This window comes from Arvicanthis niloticus, chromosome 9, assembly GCF_011762505.2.
Source record: "Arvicanthis niloticus isolate mArvNil1 chromosome 9, mArvNil1.pat.X, whole genome shotgun sequence".
NCBI lineage: Eukaryota > Metazoa > Chordata > Mammalia > Rodentia > Muridae > Arvicanthis > Arvicanthis niloticus.
Window position 1 is genome coordinate 79,965,023 of NC_047666.1, and position 13,952 is coordinate 79,978,974.

General features: G+C 40.3%; 1 protein-coding gene across 23 annotated transcripts in view; it reads right to left on the bottom strand.

Annotated features, from left to right (window-relative positions):
• Positions 1-13,952, bottom strand: part of C2cd5 (C2 calcium dependent domain containing 5) — an 83,180-nt gene that overhangs the window by 6,312 nt on the left and 62,916 nt on the right. For 13 of the 23 annotated variants that reach the window (XM_034511407.2, XM_076940804.1, XM_076940802.1 and 10 more), the window contains 8 exons: positions 11,347-11,410; positions 11,031-11,092; positions 10,731-10,829; positions 10,060-10,149; positions 9,517-9,604; positions 9,311-9,397; positions 1,135-1,185; positions 142-243 (listed from right to left, as the gene is read on the bottom strand). In XM_034511407.2, coding sequence (XP_034367298.1) covers positions 142-243; positions 1,135-1,185; positions 9,311-9,397; positions 9,517-9,604; positions 10,060-10,149; positions 10,731-10,829; positions 11,031-11,092; positions 11,347-11,410 — 643 coding nt within the window. The remainder of the gene's footprint in view (positions 1-141; positions 244-1,134; positions 1,186-9,310; positions 9,398-9,516; positions 9,605-10,059; positions 10,150-10,730; positions 10,830-11,030; positions 11,093-11,346; positions 11,411-13,952) is intronic. The other 10 variants (XM_076940806.1, XM_034511411.2, XM_076940800.1 and 7 more) reach the window with 2 other exon arrangements.

Genomic DNA, 13,952 nt, shown 5'->3' on the forward strand with positions numbered 1-13,952 from the left:
GACCAAGCACCTGCAGCTCTCATACTCCAGCACATGACTGACTGGCAATGCCGTTACTAGGCAGTAAGGTCTAGCCTTCACCACTGTGAAATCAGGGATATGCTTCTCAGGTCATCAGAATGTGGTAGAAACATCGCCTACTTGTCTTAATTGATCCGCGCCTTATGGTCTGAGCTTTCAGTTTAATGAGCTCTATCCAGCTGCTGCATCTGTCTGCAAAGGAACTGTAATCAACTGACGTTGCTGGAAACACAGACAGAAAACAAAAGAAAACACAAAGAAAAATATGGATGACGTGTCGTACTCGCCACAATGCTCCTCTGATGATGTAACTTAACTTCACTGTAGCTCACAGAAAGAGTGACCTTTCAGATCAGACAGGAGGTGGTGCACAGTCGAGCTTTAGACATCCTAGTATTCAAACCCAGTAATGTTGGCAGAGCGCTGGGCACGTGACTGCACGGTGTCAGGGACACGTACAGTGCAGCGGACACAGGGGCGGAGGCCTCAGTCTGCTTGGCTCTTCCCCCTCTCCTCATTGTAGGAATTTAGTTGCTTCCATTAGGTTTTAATTTTTGATTCAATTCATAATCAACCCACGATGAGCAACCCCACTCCCTACTTTTAGCTGAAAGTCAAAACTAAAAAATAATAAAGTGTTGAGAAAGGCTTCAAGGGAAAAACCAAAAACAACAACAAAAAAAGAAAAAGAAACCAAGACCCACCACCCACTAATGACCTGTCTCTTACTAAAGTAGCCATCAATAACCCAACTTTAAAAACAGCAAGAAATCCAAAGGGGCCTGCCATCCACACTCCGCCTCCAGGTCTGACTCTGGCAGCAAGGCCTCTGACAAGAAGGAAGGGGGGCAGCTAGCACCCCTCTGCCAATAGTAACTGTTACATTGCTACTGTTTGTAAAAGGCTAAAGAACAAAAACTTTAGAAACTTGAAAAATGTTTACATGGTAAAAAGTACAATAACAAAGTAAAGACTTTTGAATCTGTCAAACATTCTAAATACAACAAAGCCTTTTCTGGGGTCTATCCCACTGTCCAGTGCATTCCTATGCTGTAACTATGGATCTGTATCTTCACACCTACAGTGGCTGTGTGCTTAGGTAGACAAACTCACCTCTCTGTGCAGCTGGTATACCTGAGTTAGAGTTCGCACTCTCCAGGTGTTCTAATAAGACAATACGGACAACATTAGCTCAGATGTGAGGACAAGCCAGCACCTCTTCTCTGCTGCTTGTTAATATCTTCCGTAAACCAGAAGAACAGAGCAAATACATCTTTATGGCTTCATTATAAAAGCAAACCAAGCACAAGTATTAGGATTTAAAATGGCAGTTCCTTTATATGAAAACTAGCCCCATTAATAAATACTATGCCAAGATGATCTCTTATTACAACACAAAGTAAGACTCTGGAGAAATTACAAACAGTAGCACACCAGTAGAACCATGGCACCAGGTAAGACGACAGGGTCAGTGTGCTGGGGAGGGCTGAGAGGGGGAAACGGGAGGAGTGAGAACTTGTACTGTGAACCATCACACACAAGGAAATCAGCCACACACATCAACACCACTGCCTAGCTGCGGCCTTCCTCCCTCCAACCTCTCCATCTGACTTTATCAACAACTCCCTCTAGTGGTAGCGAGCCTTTGTGAAACTAAGTGATTGACAGATCTCCATAGAGATGGCTAGGAATCCCAAACAGAATCACCTTTCCCAGCAGCCTTGGGAGCAGCACCCAGACAGGTTCTCCTGGTGTCTTAGGTATTTGTTGTGTACATGTGGATATTGTGAAAAGGTAAAAGTACTACTAAAGTCGATTTAGTTTTTCTGTTCATATTCTCCCTGTACTAGCATATTTGTATTTTTGTGTCAAGGAATTATAAAACTGAAAAAAAAAATTGCTCATTAGAAACACTGAGGATTATTTGGGGTGTCCAATTTTTTAAAGTATCAAGTAAATACACTGTCCATTTCTAATATATTGGTCTTTTGGTAATATTTGCAACTTAATTACTCAAAATATGACTTGCACAGAACATTCTCCTAAGTGGAATTGCCCTCGAATCTGGTAGCTCACATGGAGAACATGCAGTAGCTGCAGTCCTCTGAATGTGGAGGTGAGTAATAAGTGCAGGCCACAGGATGACTGGGAAGGTACCACGTTAAAAACATGTCCAAATATTTACCATCAAGTCTATGGACAACATATCTAACTGGGTACAATCTTCCTGATTCAGCAGATTGAGGGATTTAGCAAGTCCAGAAGAAGACGGGAATACAGGAAGAGGCCAGAACATTCCTGACATATATTCAGAAGCTTAAAGGTCTCTAGAGACTGCACAGGACAGAAGTGGCTTGACACATAGATGAAGAAAAATCAGCCTATTCCAGGCTGAGAGGCTCAGGGTTCTCTGGAGTCACTGCTGAGGAGGGCAGACTCCATGAATACTCATTACAGAGACTATATTTGAGCTGTGTGTCATGACAAACACCTACCAACTCAGAACATACAGACCATTCAAGGCTGTCTTAGAGAGCCAAGAGTTAGGGTATGGTAGCTTCATGGTAGACTGCCTGCCTAGCATGCACAGGCTCAGAGACTTGATCTCCACCAACAGGAGAAAGGGAGAATGTATAATTGGGTTAGGTATCTTGTGAACAAGATCAAGAAAAAATGACTCACAAATTTTAAAAAGAAATTCTCTTCTGTAACTCAGCACTGTTGTGTCTGATATAACGGTAACTGTACCATTACACCCTAAACTGTGCCAAACGGAAAAGATACAGTACAAAGCAATCTAAAAATGTTTGTGTTTGCAAAAAAGACAATGACGAGCTAAGCACTGAGGTTCACACTTCTAAAGCCAGCATCTGGAAAGGGGCAGGAGGAGGACCAGCATCTGGAAAGGGGCAGGAGGAGGATCAGGAATTCAAAGTCCTCAGCTATGCAGTGAGTCTGGTCAGTCTGGGCTACATAAGATTCTGTCTCAAAAAACAATAAACAAACAAATAAATAAAAATTAATAAATATTCCATTTTTTTCTACATAGCTAGTAAGAGTGTGTGCTCTTCAGAAGGGAAATGAAGGGAGAAGGAGACTTTATTTTAGACTACATGATTTTTATATTGTGTGAATTTCTCTCTAAATTACTACTTTTCCCCTATTTTTTATAAAGGGGGAAGAGTTCTTTGTTCCCTGACTTCAGTGATTTTGAATCGCAGACATTCTTCAGTGTTCACAGAGCCTTGTGAATGCACTTGTTCTCACTCACACTTGCTCTGATCTTAACTCTTCTCTTGCAGAAATGCTCAAGGCCAGCTGGTATGGAACAAGTGAACTCTGGCACTTCAGTCCAATTTGTACACCTTAGACACAGAAGTCCTCAGACTCCTGCCTCCTTCTCAACATAATCTGGCTTCCCAGGTAACAGACTCTCAAACAGGAAAGCACTCTAACAGTGTGCAGTCTGGCTTGGTATACTTGGCACACTGGTAACTTAACAAGAAGGCGGTGAGCAGTCTCTGGGTCAACAGTAATCAACGACAACAGCTTCCATTACTTCTTATAAGCACCGTTCAAGGTCTGCTGGGGAGCTAGTAATGAATTCTACGGCACGTGCATGTCTATGTGGAAGAGTGAGACCAGCACTTCCATGCAGATGAGAGCCCCACTTTATCTGCAAAGAGCTGTTATCAAGACACACAGCAGTGCACGCCTTTACAGTTTCTGTGTCTGCATGTGCACTTGTGTATGTGTGCATATGCCCACATGAACATAGGGGACAGCCTGCACAGACCAAACTTCCTTCTTCCATCCTATGAGACTAGAAATCTAACTAGGCAAAGCAAGGAAGGTTATGGATTATTACTCTCTTAGCTTAGTCTAGCAACTCTTAGCAAGCCGCACGTCCACAAGTATGGAGACTAAAACAAACACAGGTTAAGAATGAGCTAGTAGAAATGAGTACGTTAGTGACCAACATGGTAGCAGCACAGTGGCAACAAGTCTCCCCCTCCTTTCATATGCTTCTAAAGTTCTTCTCAGGAGTCTGTGGTAGCCAATGAGCTACACCCATCGGCTGTAGCTATAGCCTGTATGCTGGGCTCCTCTGAGGTGCACACTAACATCCTCCAGTGAAATTGGCACCATTGTAAATGGTCAGTTTGGTCTCCCCCACAATACAATCCAGTAAGAAGGCCTTTCCAAGTCGACAGAACTTCAGCGTAGGCCTGCCCTCCCAGCCTCCAGAACTCTGTGGCAGTCAATCTCTGCTCTTTCCAGATCACCCTGTTTTCTGGTGAGGATCACACAGTGGACAAAGGCTGCTGTAACACAAATCACCAACTCCTGTGACTTTTCACTTCTATCAGAATTTATCAATTATCTTTGCTCTAAATTTTTTAAAGTGAATGTATTTTTAAAGTTACTGTCTTAAAAATTCCTACAAGTAATAATCTTTTGTAGAATAAAAGGCATGTAGTCCAGAGTCTTTAATTTTTATTATTTTCCCATTTAAACACTGAAAGTTTTAAGTTACTATTGTCACAACTGAGTTTCACATTTTTTTCAGGCATTTGTATCAACATAATAAATGATTGGATAATATCTATAAAAAGTGGCTTAATAACTAAGTTAATGATGAATCTAAAGATAGATAGAAACCTACTTAGATGTGGATGAGCTGATAAAGAAATTGCCATAGGAGCTGTAAATTATTATGGTAGAAAGATAGAAATAGCAGCTTCAGTGTAAATACTTTTTTATAATGGAAAATAAAAAGTAAGGCATCAGTAATGTATAGATTTGATATGCTTCTCTCCAGAGCCTGTTCCAGTCTACGTTTTTTTCTTTGCTTTGCATTCTGCCTCTTCGTCATTTCACTGACCTCAAGCTGCCCTGAAGACAGAGGAAGAAAAGCCTCCCTACCTCTGCTCCTCCACTGAATATGTCCCCCCTTCCAGCCCATCTCTTGGATGAGAGACAGACACTTTGACCTATCTTTAGACTTGCTTCATTCCTTCCTTCGTTTGTTTGTTTTGGAGAGAGGGTCTCACACTAACAAGTTCTGGGACTGCACCTTATATGTCTCTTTAGTTTCTCACTCTCCTCATTCTCTACCAACAGCACCCTTTCCTGCCAGCACTCTGGCCATCTAACTACATGTAGACTATTCTCAAATTCTTTTTATTGCTGTTACCATTTTGATCATAATATCAAAATATATAGTTTTTAAAGAACAGATGCAGCAGACATCTAAGGGACTGTTAGTATATAAAGGTATTTGCAGTAGTATAAAGAGCTACTATATATAGTTAAGAATTCAGAAACATTCATTTGTTGGAAAAATAAAAGCTAGTGCTTACAGATTTTCATGCTGACTCCTATAGGCAGAGGCTGATTAAACTGAGTACCTGAGTATCCCTGCCAGGCTACAGCATCTGCCACTGACCAGGAAGGAGCACCAGGAAGCATGAAGACAGGAACAGGAGGGAATGGACAGGTCCTGGTCCATTCTTTTAATCAATAAAAACTGTATCATCCTATTAAACTTATTGGTAGTATTAAACAGTCAAGATCTAAATAGAACTATCACTCTATAACAGATTAGATTTATAGCATATTTGAGATATATTTAAAGTAGTATATGGTTTACAGTTGTTTAAGTCCATCAGCTCACCATAACTAATATTCAAGACTTATATCTTCAGAAGTTAAAGCAATGTTAACCTTGCTTATGTTTAGAAACATTGAGCAGAAAATTATTGAACTCATCTGCATTCTATGAGAAAATTTTCATTTAAAATTTTTTACCTCAAATATCTTCACTTAGACTCTATATATTTTTACTATATTTAATATCTCCCTATTTTATATGTATCATATTAAAAAGTATATTTAAAACATAACAACTACAGAAAAAAGTGGTAAAAATGGGTACTGATGAGATTAAACCATTATGAAAGTAGAGTAGAACTTTTACTGCCCAGGCCTTCTTACAGCACAGCCCAGGAAAAGCCTAGGAAACACTTCATGGTGATGCCACATTATGTATGTTCTTCCTAAGACTTGTCTGGAAATCCTAATAGCCTTTAAAAAATGACTGAAATCAACACCTTTTAATATTTAACAGCAAATAAATCACAGTAACTATCTAGGTGACACTGAGTCAACCAGGAACCCAAGACAAACCAATAAACACGTTACCTTAAAAAACAAAAACAAACTGAACATGGATGGACAATTTAGGCCCTGATTTACTCTATATGGTGAATTAGGATAGATGTATATAATAGGAGCAGTACATGACATTTACCCTTGTTGATAACAATAATCAATCAATCAATCAATCAAGAAATAAATAACAATAAATAAACAAATAACAACTAAAAGTTAATCTAAAAACAAAACGCAGTTGTCAATAAACACATTATGCTTGGCTCTTCAAACTATTCTCCTTGTCAACATAAAGAGAAAAAACAACTAATAATCCCCCCCTTTTTTTGAGAACATGACTGTTAATTAGAAATCAATGTTTACAGAATTTTTTAAAAGAAATACTTCTGCCTGCTCAGCTAGTCACCTCAGCAAAGCCACACCAGTGAGACACTCGGCAACCCTCCCGACCCTCCTGCCTTCCTCTCTAGGATTCCTCTTCACTGCTAACTTAGATTTTCACACATTTTTCATCTATTCAACACTGTCAGCTACAGCACATAAACATTCCAGTCATGCTACAAGAGCACTGCTTTAGTCTTCAAACCTGTCACAACCCACCTCACCCGCGAACCTTTCCAAATTACCTTAAAATAACTTTAATATTTAGCCCATGTCCTCCTGAAAGGATGAGAGAAATAAAGATAGCATAAACCAGAACTTATACAATTACGTGTGAGAGGCATAGATACACTGTTCACTGCTGGTTTTCATATTCCAGGCAAGCAGTTTCTGCGTGGATCACTGGGTGGCACATGTTTTAGTATGTTTTATATATTACTAGACATGATGGTTCTGATTTTAGGATGGCAGTGAAGGTGGTGTGGTATCACTTAATGTTTCTCCAACTCTGGAAACCCTTTCTTAAATACGACATGGAGCCGAGGCTGTCACCTACAGAGTTAACCTCTAACTCCTCACCCTTTGTTAGCCTCTCCCACGCTAAAGCTGCTCAGAAGGACTAGAGAGAAATTTGACTTGCTACTTTCCCTCACTGGAGCTTCTTGGAAAAACTGGTAATTATGGAAGCTCTCTGAACCTGGACATGAATTCAGCCTTTCATTTACTTTTTAAATAACAGAAACATGTTAACAATCACAAAACATAGAAACCAAAAAAAAAAAAAAAGTTTAAACCTTAATCTAAAGGTTAAGAGGAAGTGTAAAACTTCAGATTGTAGGCATGTGAAGCCAAGGCTGACAGGGGTCTGTTGTCAGCCACCTTGTGCACTTGCTTAGTAACAATGCTACCACCAGGCTTTCCCTCCACCTCAGGCCTCTGATGCTGCTGACATCAGCAGTAAGCACTTCAGGCAGTACACAAGGCATATAGCCAGATGTTTCTCCCACAGTATCTTTTCACAATATTGAGCACATAAGCAGTAGTTGTTAACTGGCTGCAGCATTTTGGAAGCATCACTTATGGATTGGATAAGGCAAAGTTACATGAAAGCTTCATGCTAATCTTCTGCAGAGTCCAGCTAGTAATGACATGGTGACAATCCAGCTAATAAAATGCACCCCAATTCCAAATATATATTCTTGTAAATTAGCAACAGATTAACCCTTTACTGACTAGGTTCTAGGGGTGGGTTCCCATTGCAGAGGAAGGATAGATAATCCCTGAAAAGAGGGGAGTATCTAAGGAACTCAAGGAAGGGTTTTTTTAAAAAGACTTATTTTATCTTATACGTACAAGTATTCTGCATGCATGCATGCATGTCTGTTCAGCATGTGTGTGTCTGATAACCAAAGAGGCCAGAAGAAGGCATCAGGTTCCCTGAGACTGACTATAGACAGTTGTGAGCTGCCATGTGGGTGCTGGGAGCTAAAGCAATACTAAATGGCAAGCGCTGTCACCCTCTGAGCCATGTCATCAAGCCCCTCGAGAAGATTCCTAACAAAAATATTTTCCTCTCTAAAAATAAAGTATGTTTATCCAGAAATCTGAACCCAGATACCTTTGAATTGGATTTCCTCTTTATTCTCCCAAGGAAGTTAAGGGATGCTAAGATTTTCTATACACATTCTAAATTGGAATGTAGTTAGTGACACAAGAAAGATGAGCAAAGGCACCAGTGCAGAATCCAAACATGGCTTATCTCTTTAAATCTTTGGACGATGAGATAAACATATATCTCTACATGTACAGACAGACCATGCAATGACTTATTTAGGGAGCACATGCGAGTGCGCGCGCACGCGCGCACACACACACACACACACACACACACAGTTATTGTTTTGCATATAATTTGTTACCAAAAAAAAAGTATTCATAGAAACAATTTCAATTGTGTTATTAAAGTATGATTACAGTAACTAATTTGATGTTAAATAACAAATGAATCATTTCTCAATTAAAAACTTTAGAAAAATATAAACTACATTTACTCAATAGGTAATGTAAGATTAGACAGAACAGTTTTGAGAAGTCAAAATAAAAATTATACTATAACAAAGAGAATTAGAGAAAAGTAGTCCTCCCACTCTTTTCTGCAGACTGAGGAACTTAGGAGTTTTCTCACTGAGGGGAGATGATTTTGTATTTTAAAAGCTATCAGTTTCTTATCAAGCCATTGTCCTTTGCTACAGCCACCGTGTAAAGGATGGAAGCAAGGCCAAGCAGTGGCAGCACTTGCACACCTTTACTCCCAGCACTCAGGAGGCAGAGGGAGTTCCAGGCCAGCTTGGTCTACAGAGGGAGTTCTAGGACACCCAGGTCTACACAGACAAACCCTGTCTCGAGGGTTAAAAGGATGGAGGCACATTCCTGTCTAATCTGTGCATCCCCTGGAGAATCTATGAAAATCCAAATAAAAACCTCTACTAGAAGAAAACTTACCAGATAAAACACCAAATACACTATATGTAAATACATACACTGGGAAAACTTTCATAAAACTGAAGAACGGAACATAAGAAAAATGACCTTCACTGTTTACAGAGAAATCTCTTTACAAAGTAAAGTAAGAACAACACACAATGATGGGATGAAGGACAAACTTCTCAGACTGACTCTGAGGAAACAGAGAGGAGAGAGACTACCATGCCTACCAGCCTCCCACAGGACCAACCTTTAGCTGCTGGGAAAGGATGAGAAGGCAGTGGGTCCGAGCAGAGTTCCAGCGGGAACTGCAGCAGTTCTTCATTATCTGCAGAGGCTGAGAGGCAGATGCACAACAGTTACTTAGCAACCATCTCTGGTCCAGCTTTAACCCTAGTCTACAGCAAAGCTGTAACAGGCAAATGAGAACTTTACTTGGTAGACTTCAAAGTTTACCTCTTTGTTGTGACTTTTCAACGTGGGGCTTGGTGGTCTGTAAGGCCTGGTGTTTATCAAAAGTTATTGCAACTGCTGTGACTGTAACCTACAATTATAGAAACAATTATGATTGGTAAAATAATCATCGATAAAATTCAGTTTCTTAAAATTTTCTTTCATCACCAAGGGACAACCTGTATCAACTGACAAGCTTTCCCTTCCTGATTAAGACTCTCAACCAGAATTCTATGTAAATTCAGACATGCAACATGTACATCAAACCAAATTTTTCTGAATGTGCCTTCTCTAAAAGACCAGGTCTCTAAACGGGACCGGTAAAGTCATGAACAATAAGCCCCATTTTGTGTACTATGTGCTCACTTAGAGCACCCCTGTGGTTCCCCTGCAGATAACCAGCAACAAGACAAATGAAATACACAGTCTGATGCAAGCTAATATATACCTTCAGATGGTGTGAGTTAAAACACTGTGTGAAACATTATGCTAAAACAGATCACAAGGGCTAGAAGCCTCTTCTACAGTCAACAGCACTGTCATTACCTGGATTAACTCATCTTCAGGCAGAGACACTGTGAAGTTCACATGGCAGAGGCAGCAGGGGGCCATCGACCTCAGTTTGAAGTACAGGCTCTGCAAAGGAGAGGACTGGTGACTTCACTCCTGACTGCACATAATAAATTCGTGGAATTAACTGTCCAGAGACAGAACATCACCAAGGTAGAAACCTAGACCGGAAAGCTAAACTGGCCCTTCCTCTTTGAGAGTACAGTGTTAGTACTGGCTGTCAGTAGATTTAGGTGTTTATATAATATGATCACGTAAGCACAGAGGACATCAAGTAAGAGGTGGGACTATCTTGGAAGACAAGTGACCAAGGGAGCTCAGCCAGTGTATACCACCATAATTAGCTACTACAACTTTATACAACCCACCACTCTGAGCAAAACACACATATCAATAAGGGTTTAAAGTCTGTCAACAACTCTGAAAACATTCTACAGATGTACCAGAGTTTTATGAAAGTTAGGCTACTAAGTTAAAGAGCTTCCTTCCTAATGCTGTCTCTTACAAGAGCAACAACAAGCCAGTGCCTCAGTGTGGCACAGGTGAGACTGACAAGCTCACAGAACAGCATACTCCCAGCCATATGAGGTACTAGGGACAAAGAAGACCAGTCCACTTAACTTGGGTTCTGAGCGGCAGGCTCCTACCTTGAGCAAGTTCTCACATAGACCGTTGAAGTTCTTATTGAGAGCTTGGTTAGTCAGGTTGAGGCTACTTAGTCTGACCACTCTTACTGATGTGAACATCTAGGTACAGGAGAAAGAACAACAGGACATCTTGTTATTTTTTTCCTAAAAGTCTAAAAATTGATAGATCTGGTAAATAATGAATAACTAATGAAATTAAAAAGAATAGTGTTTGTAATTGCTATTAGGGGCCAAAAGGAATAGGTATTTAAGTAAAACTTATAATGTATATGTATTTGCTTCAATCTGATAAAATTTTACCTGTATTTCTGATGTCCAATTATTTATGCCAGGCATAATTTCTGTATTGCAACTATAAAAACCTGCCAAAACAAATTATAATTAAAATATGATAGTTTACTCATTTTGGTTTTTAGAAATAATATTTCTCCACTATAAAGTTTAAATATAAAATTTTCATTATTTTTGTCTACATACTGAGTTAAAGCAGCCTGAGATACATGAGACCCTATTTCCAAAACAATCAATGAATAACTAAGAAGAAAGTCCGTCCTCTCAAAACAGGAGCCAGAGCATCACTCTACCCGCCTTATCTCAAAGCCAGCCTACTGCATACCTGAAGGAGGTGGGACATCAGTAAGAAGGGAATGCACATCTTCCATGGCATCAGTGTCATCGATCTAGAAACAGAAAGATAAAACTACTGTGTAACCATCAATCCAAATATGGGAGTTGTCCTAATTCCTTAAAAATTATTTTCATTCTCTGAAAAGCTCAAGATTTAAGAAGTAAGGAAATGCAGAGCCATTTCCTCTGCTAATGAATTTACTACGGGGGCTGGAACGGTGTCTCAAAGTTAAGAGTGCTCTGCAGGTCTTCTGAGGATCAGAGTTTGGTTCCCAGCACCCAAACTGAGACACTCACAACTCTGAAACTCCAGCCTCAACAAATCCAATGCCCTGTGTGATGGCTGGAATAAGAATGGCCCCCATAGGATGGATCATGGATCTGAACACCTGGTCTCCAGGTGGAAGAACTGTCTGGAAAGGATTTGAAGGTATAGCCTTGTTGGAGGAGGTGTGCTATTTGGGGTAGGCTTTGATGTTTCAAAAGCTAGTTCTTTCTTTCTGCATCCTACTTACAGATGAGGATGAAAGCTCTCCACTACTACTGCATCACCACATCGACCTGCCTGCTGACACACTCCCTGTCATGATGCTCAGAGACTCTACCCTCTGGAATTATAAGTCTCATGAAATTCTTTTCTTCTAGAAGTTGCCTTGGTCAAGGTGTCTCTTCACAGCAATAGAAAAGTAACTGAGATACCCTCTTCTTGGTTTTGCAGACACGAGCATACATATGCTTTTACATAGATCCATGCATATAAACAAATAAAAATTCTAGCATCAGCAAATTTCTCCACAGTAACAACTTCAAATACTTCTAAGTAAAACCTTTTATACATTAAAGTATGTTGACATTATTTTTATGCAGACTTTTCAAAAATGTTTATAAAAATACTCTACATATAATATAAACAAGACTAAACAAAACCAGTGTTCTTACATATAACATCTCACAGCTATGTTTACCCACACTTCAGCTTCACTGCCCAGTCATGGCCATAACTCAAGGTATGATTCCCCAAACATGACACAAGCAGAGTCACAAGTGTACCTCATCTGTTTCCTCTCCCTCTGAATCTATCCCCTGCCATCTTCTGCCCACAATGGAAGTACTTTTTCTTTTGTGTCTCTGCCCAGTCAGGGTCCCATCACCTGACTCATCAGTTATACTCTGGATCAAACTTCACGGGATGTTTAGCCACCTCAAGAGCTTGCTAACTTTTAGGGCTCCAACTTGACATTGCCTTTTCCTAGATCTGAAGTAGAGTCCTAACAACCCATTTCTTACAAGCTCCAGGAAGCACTGATGTTACCACTGGCTGTGGTAACCGCACAGCCCAGAGCCAATTACATGCTTGAACTACACTGCTTCTCCGCTCATCTCCCTTCTCTCCCCAGCCTGAACTGTAGACAATGGAAAACAGACCACAGTTTGGGTTTTCTGCATATGAAAATTCATCTCAGGAGCCAGATAGACAGCTCAGCAATTAAGAGCACATATTGTTCTTACAGAGGATCCAGCTTTGGGTTCCCAGGACCCATACTGGGTGGCTCATAACAAATGCCTATAATTCCAACAGTAGGGATTTGTATCTCTCTGGCCCCAGGGATAACCTGCATAAACTCATGATGGTACACACGTACACACACACACACACACACACACACACACGTGCATAAAAACATATGAATAAATGTTTTTTAAAAACTAGATAGATACAACCCAAAAGGCCCTTTCGTCTCACTCATCTGCTGGTCTCATAGGTGGTCCCCGTAGCAATCACCCATGTTTCAGACTTGACTCTTGAATCTCATTCCAACACAATTACTACTAGCAGCTTCACTACTAGCAAACACCAGATTCTCCTCAGCAATGCTCTTCTCACAATGTGCATGTATCATTCCTGTCTCTTCTAAGCTCCTCACAGGGAAGGGTGAGGAACACTGTTGTGCAAACAGTGAGCTGCTGACCATGCCACAGCTGCTCTTCAGGAAAGGAGCTCACCTGTTCAAGACTGTCAGCAGTATCTCATGCATGGAACAAGAAGACACTGTACTCAGTATTCAGTGGGGTCATTACAAAGTACATAGAGCAATATTTATGAAATACAGTCATAAGAAGTAAGAACAATTATACTATGATAAAACAGCACATTAAGATGGGCATTGTGTCACACAGCTATAATTCCTGCTTGAATCACACTTTCAAGATCTCTGTGAGTTTGAGGGCAGCTTGGTCTACAAAGTGAGTTTCAGGACAGCTACACAGAGAAACTCTGTCTTGAAAAACCAAATAGATAGGTAGATAGATAGGTAGGTAGGTAGGTAGGTGAGTGGGAGGGAGGGAGGGAGGGAGATAGATAAATACATAGATAGATAGATAGAGATAGGTAGATAGACAGGCAGACAGACAGATACATACATAATACATACATACATACATACATACATACATACATAATAGTTAAATAGATAGGTAAGACCAGTACATTCCTAATTTAAAGTCATTTGAGCTTACAAGAAAAAAATAACTACAAATGGGAACCTACTGCAGGCAGAGTACCCTTCTCCTTCAGGGCTGCTGTCTACCTAGCGC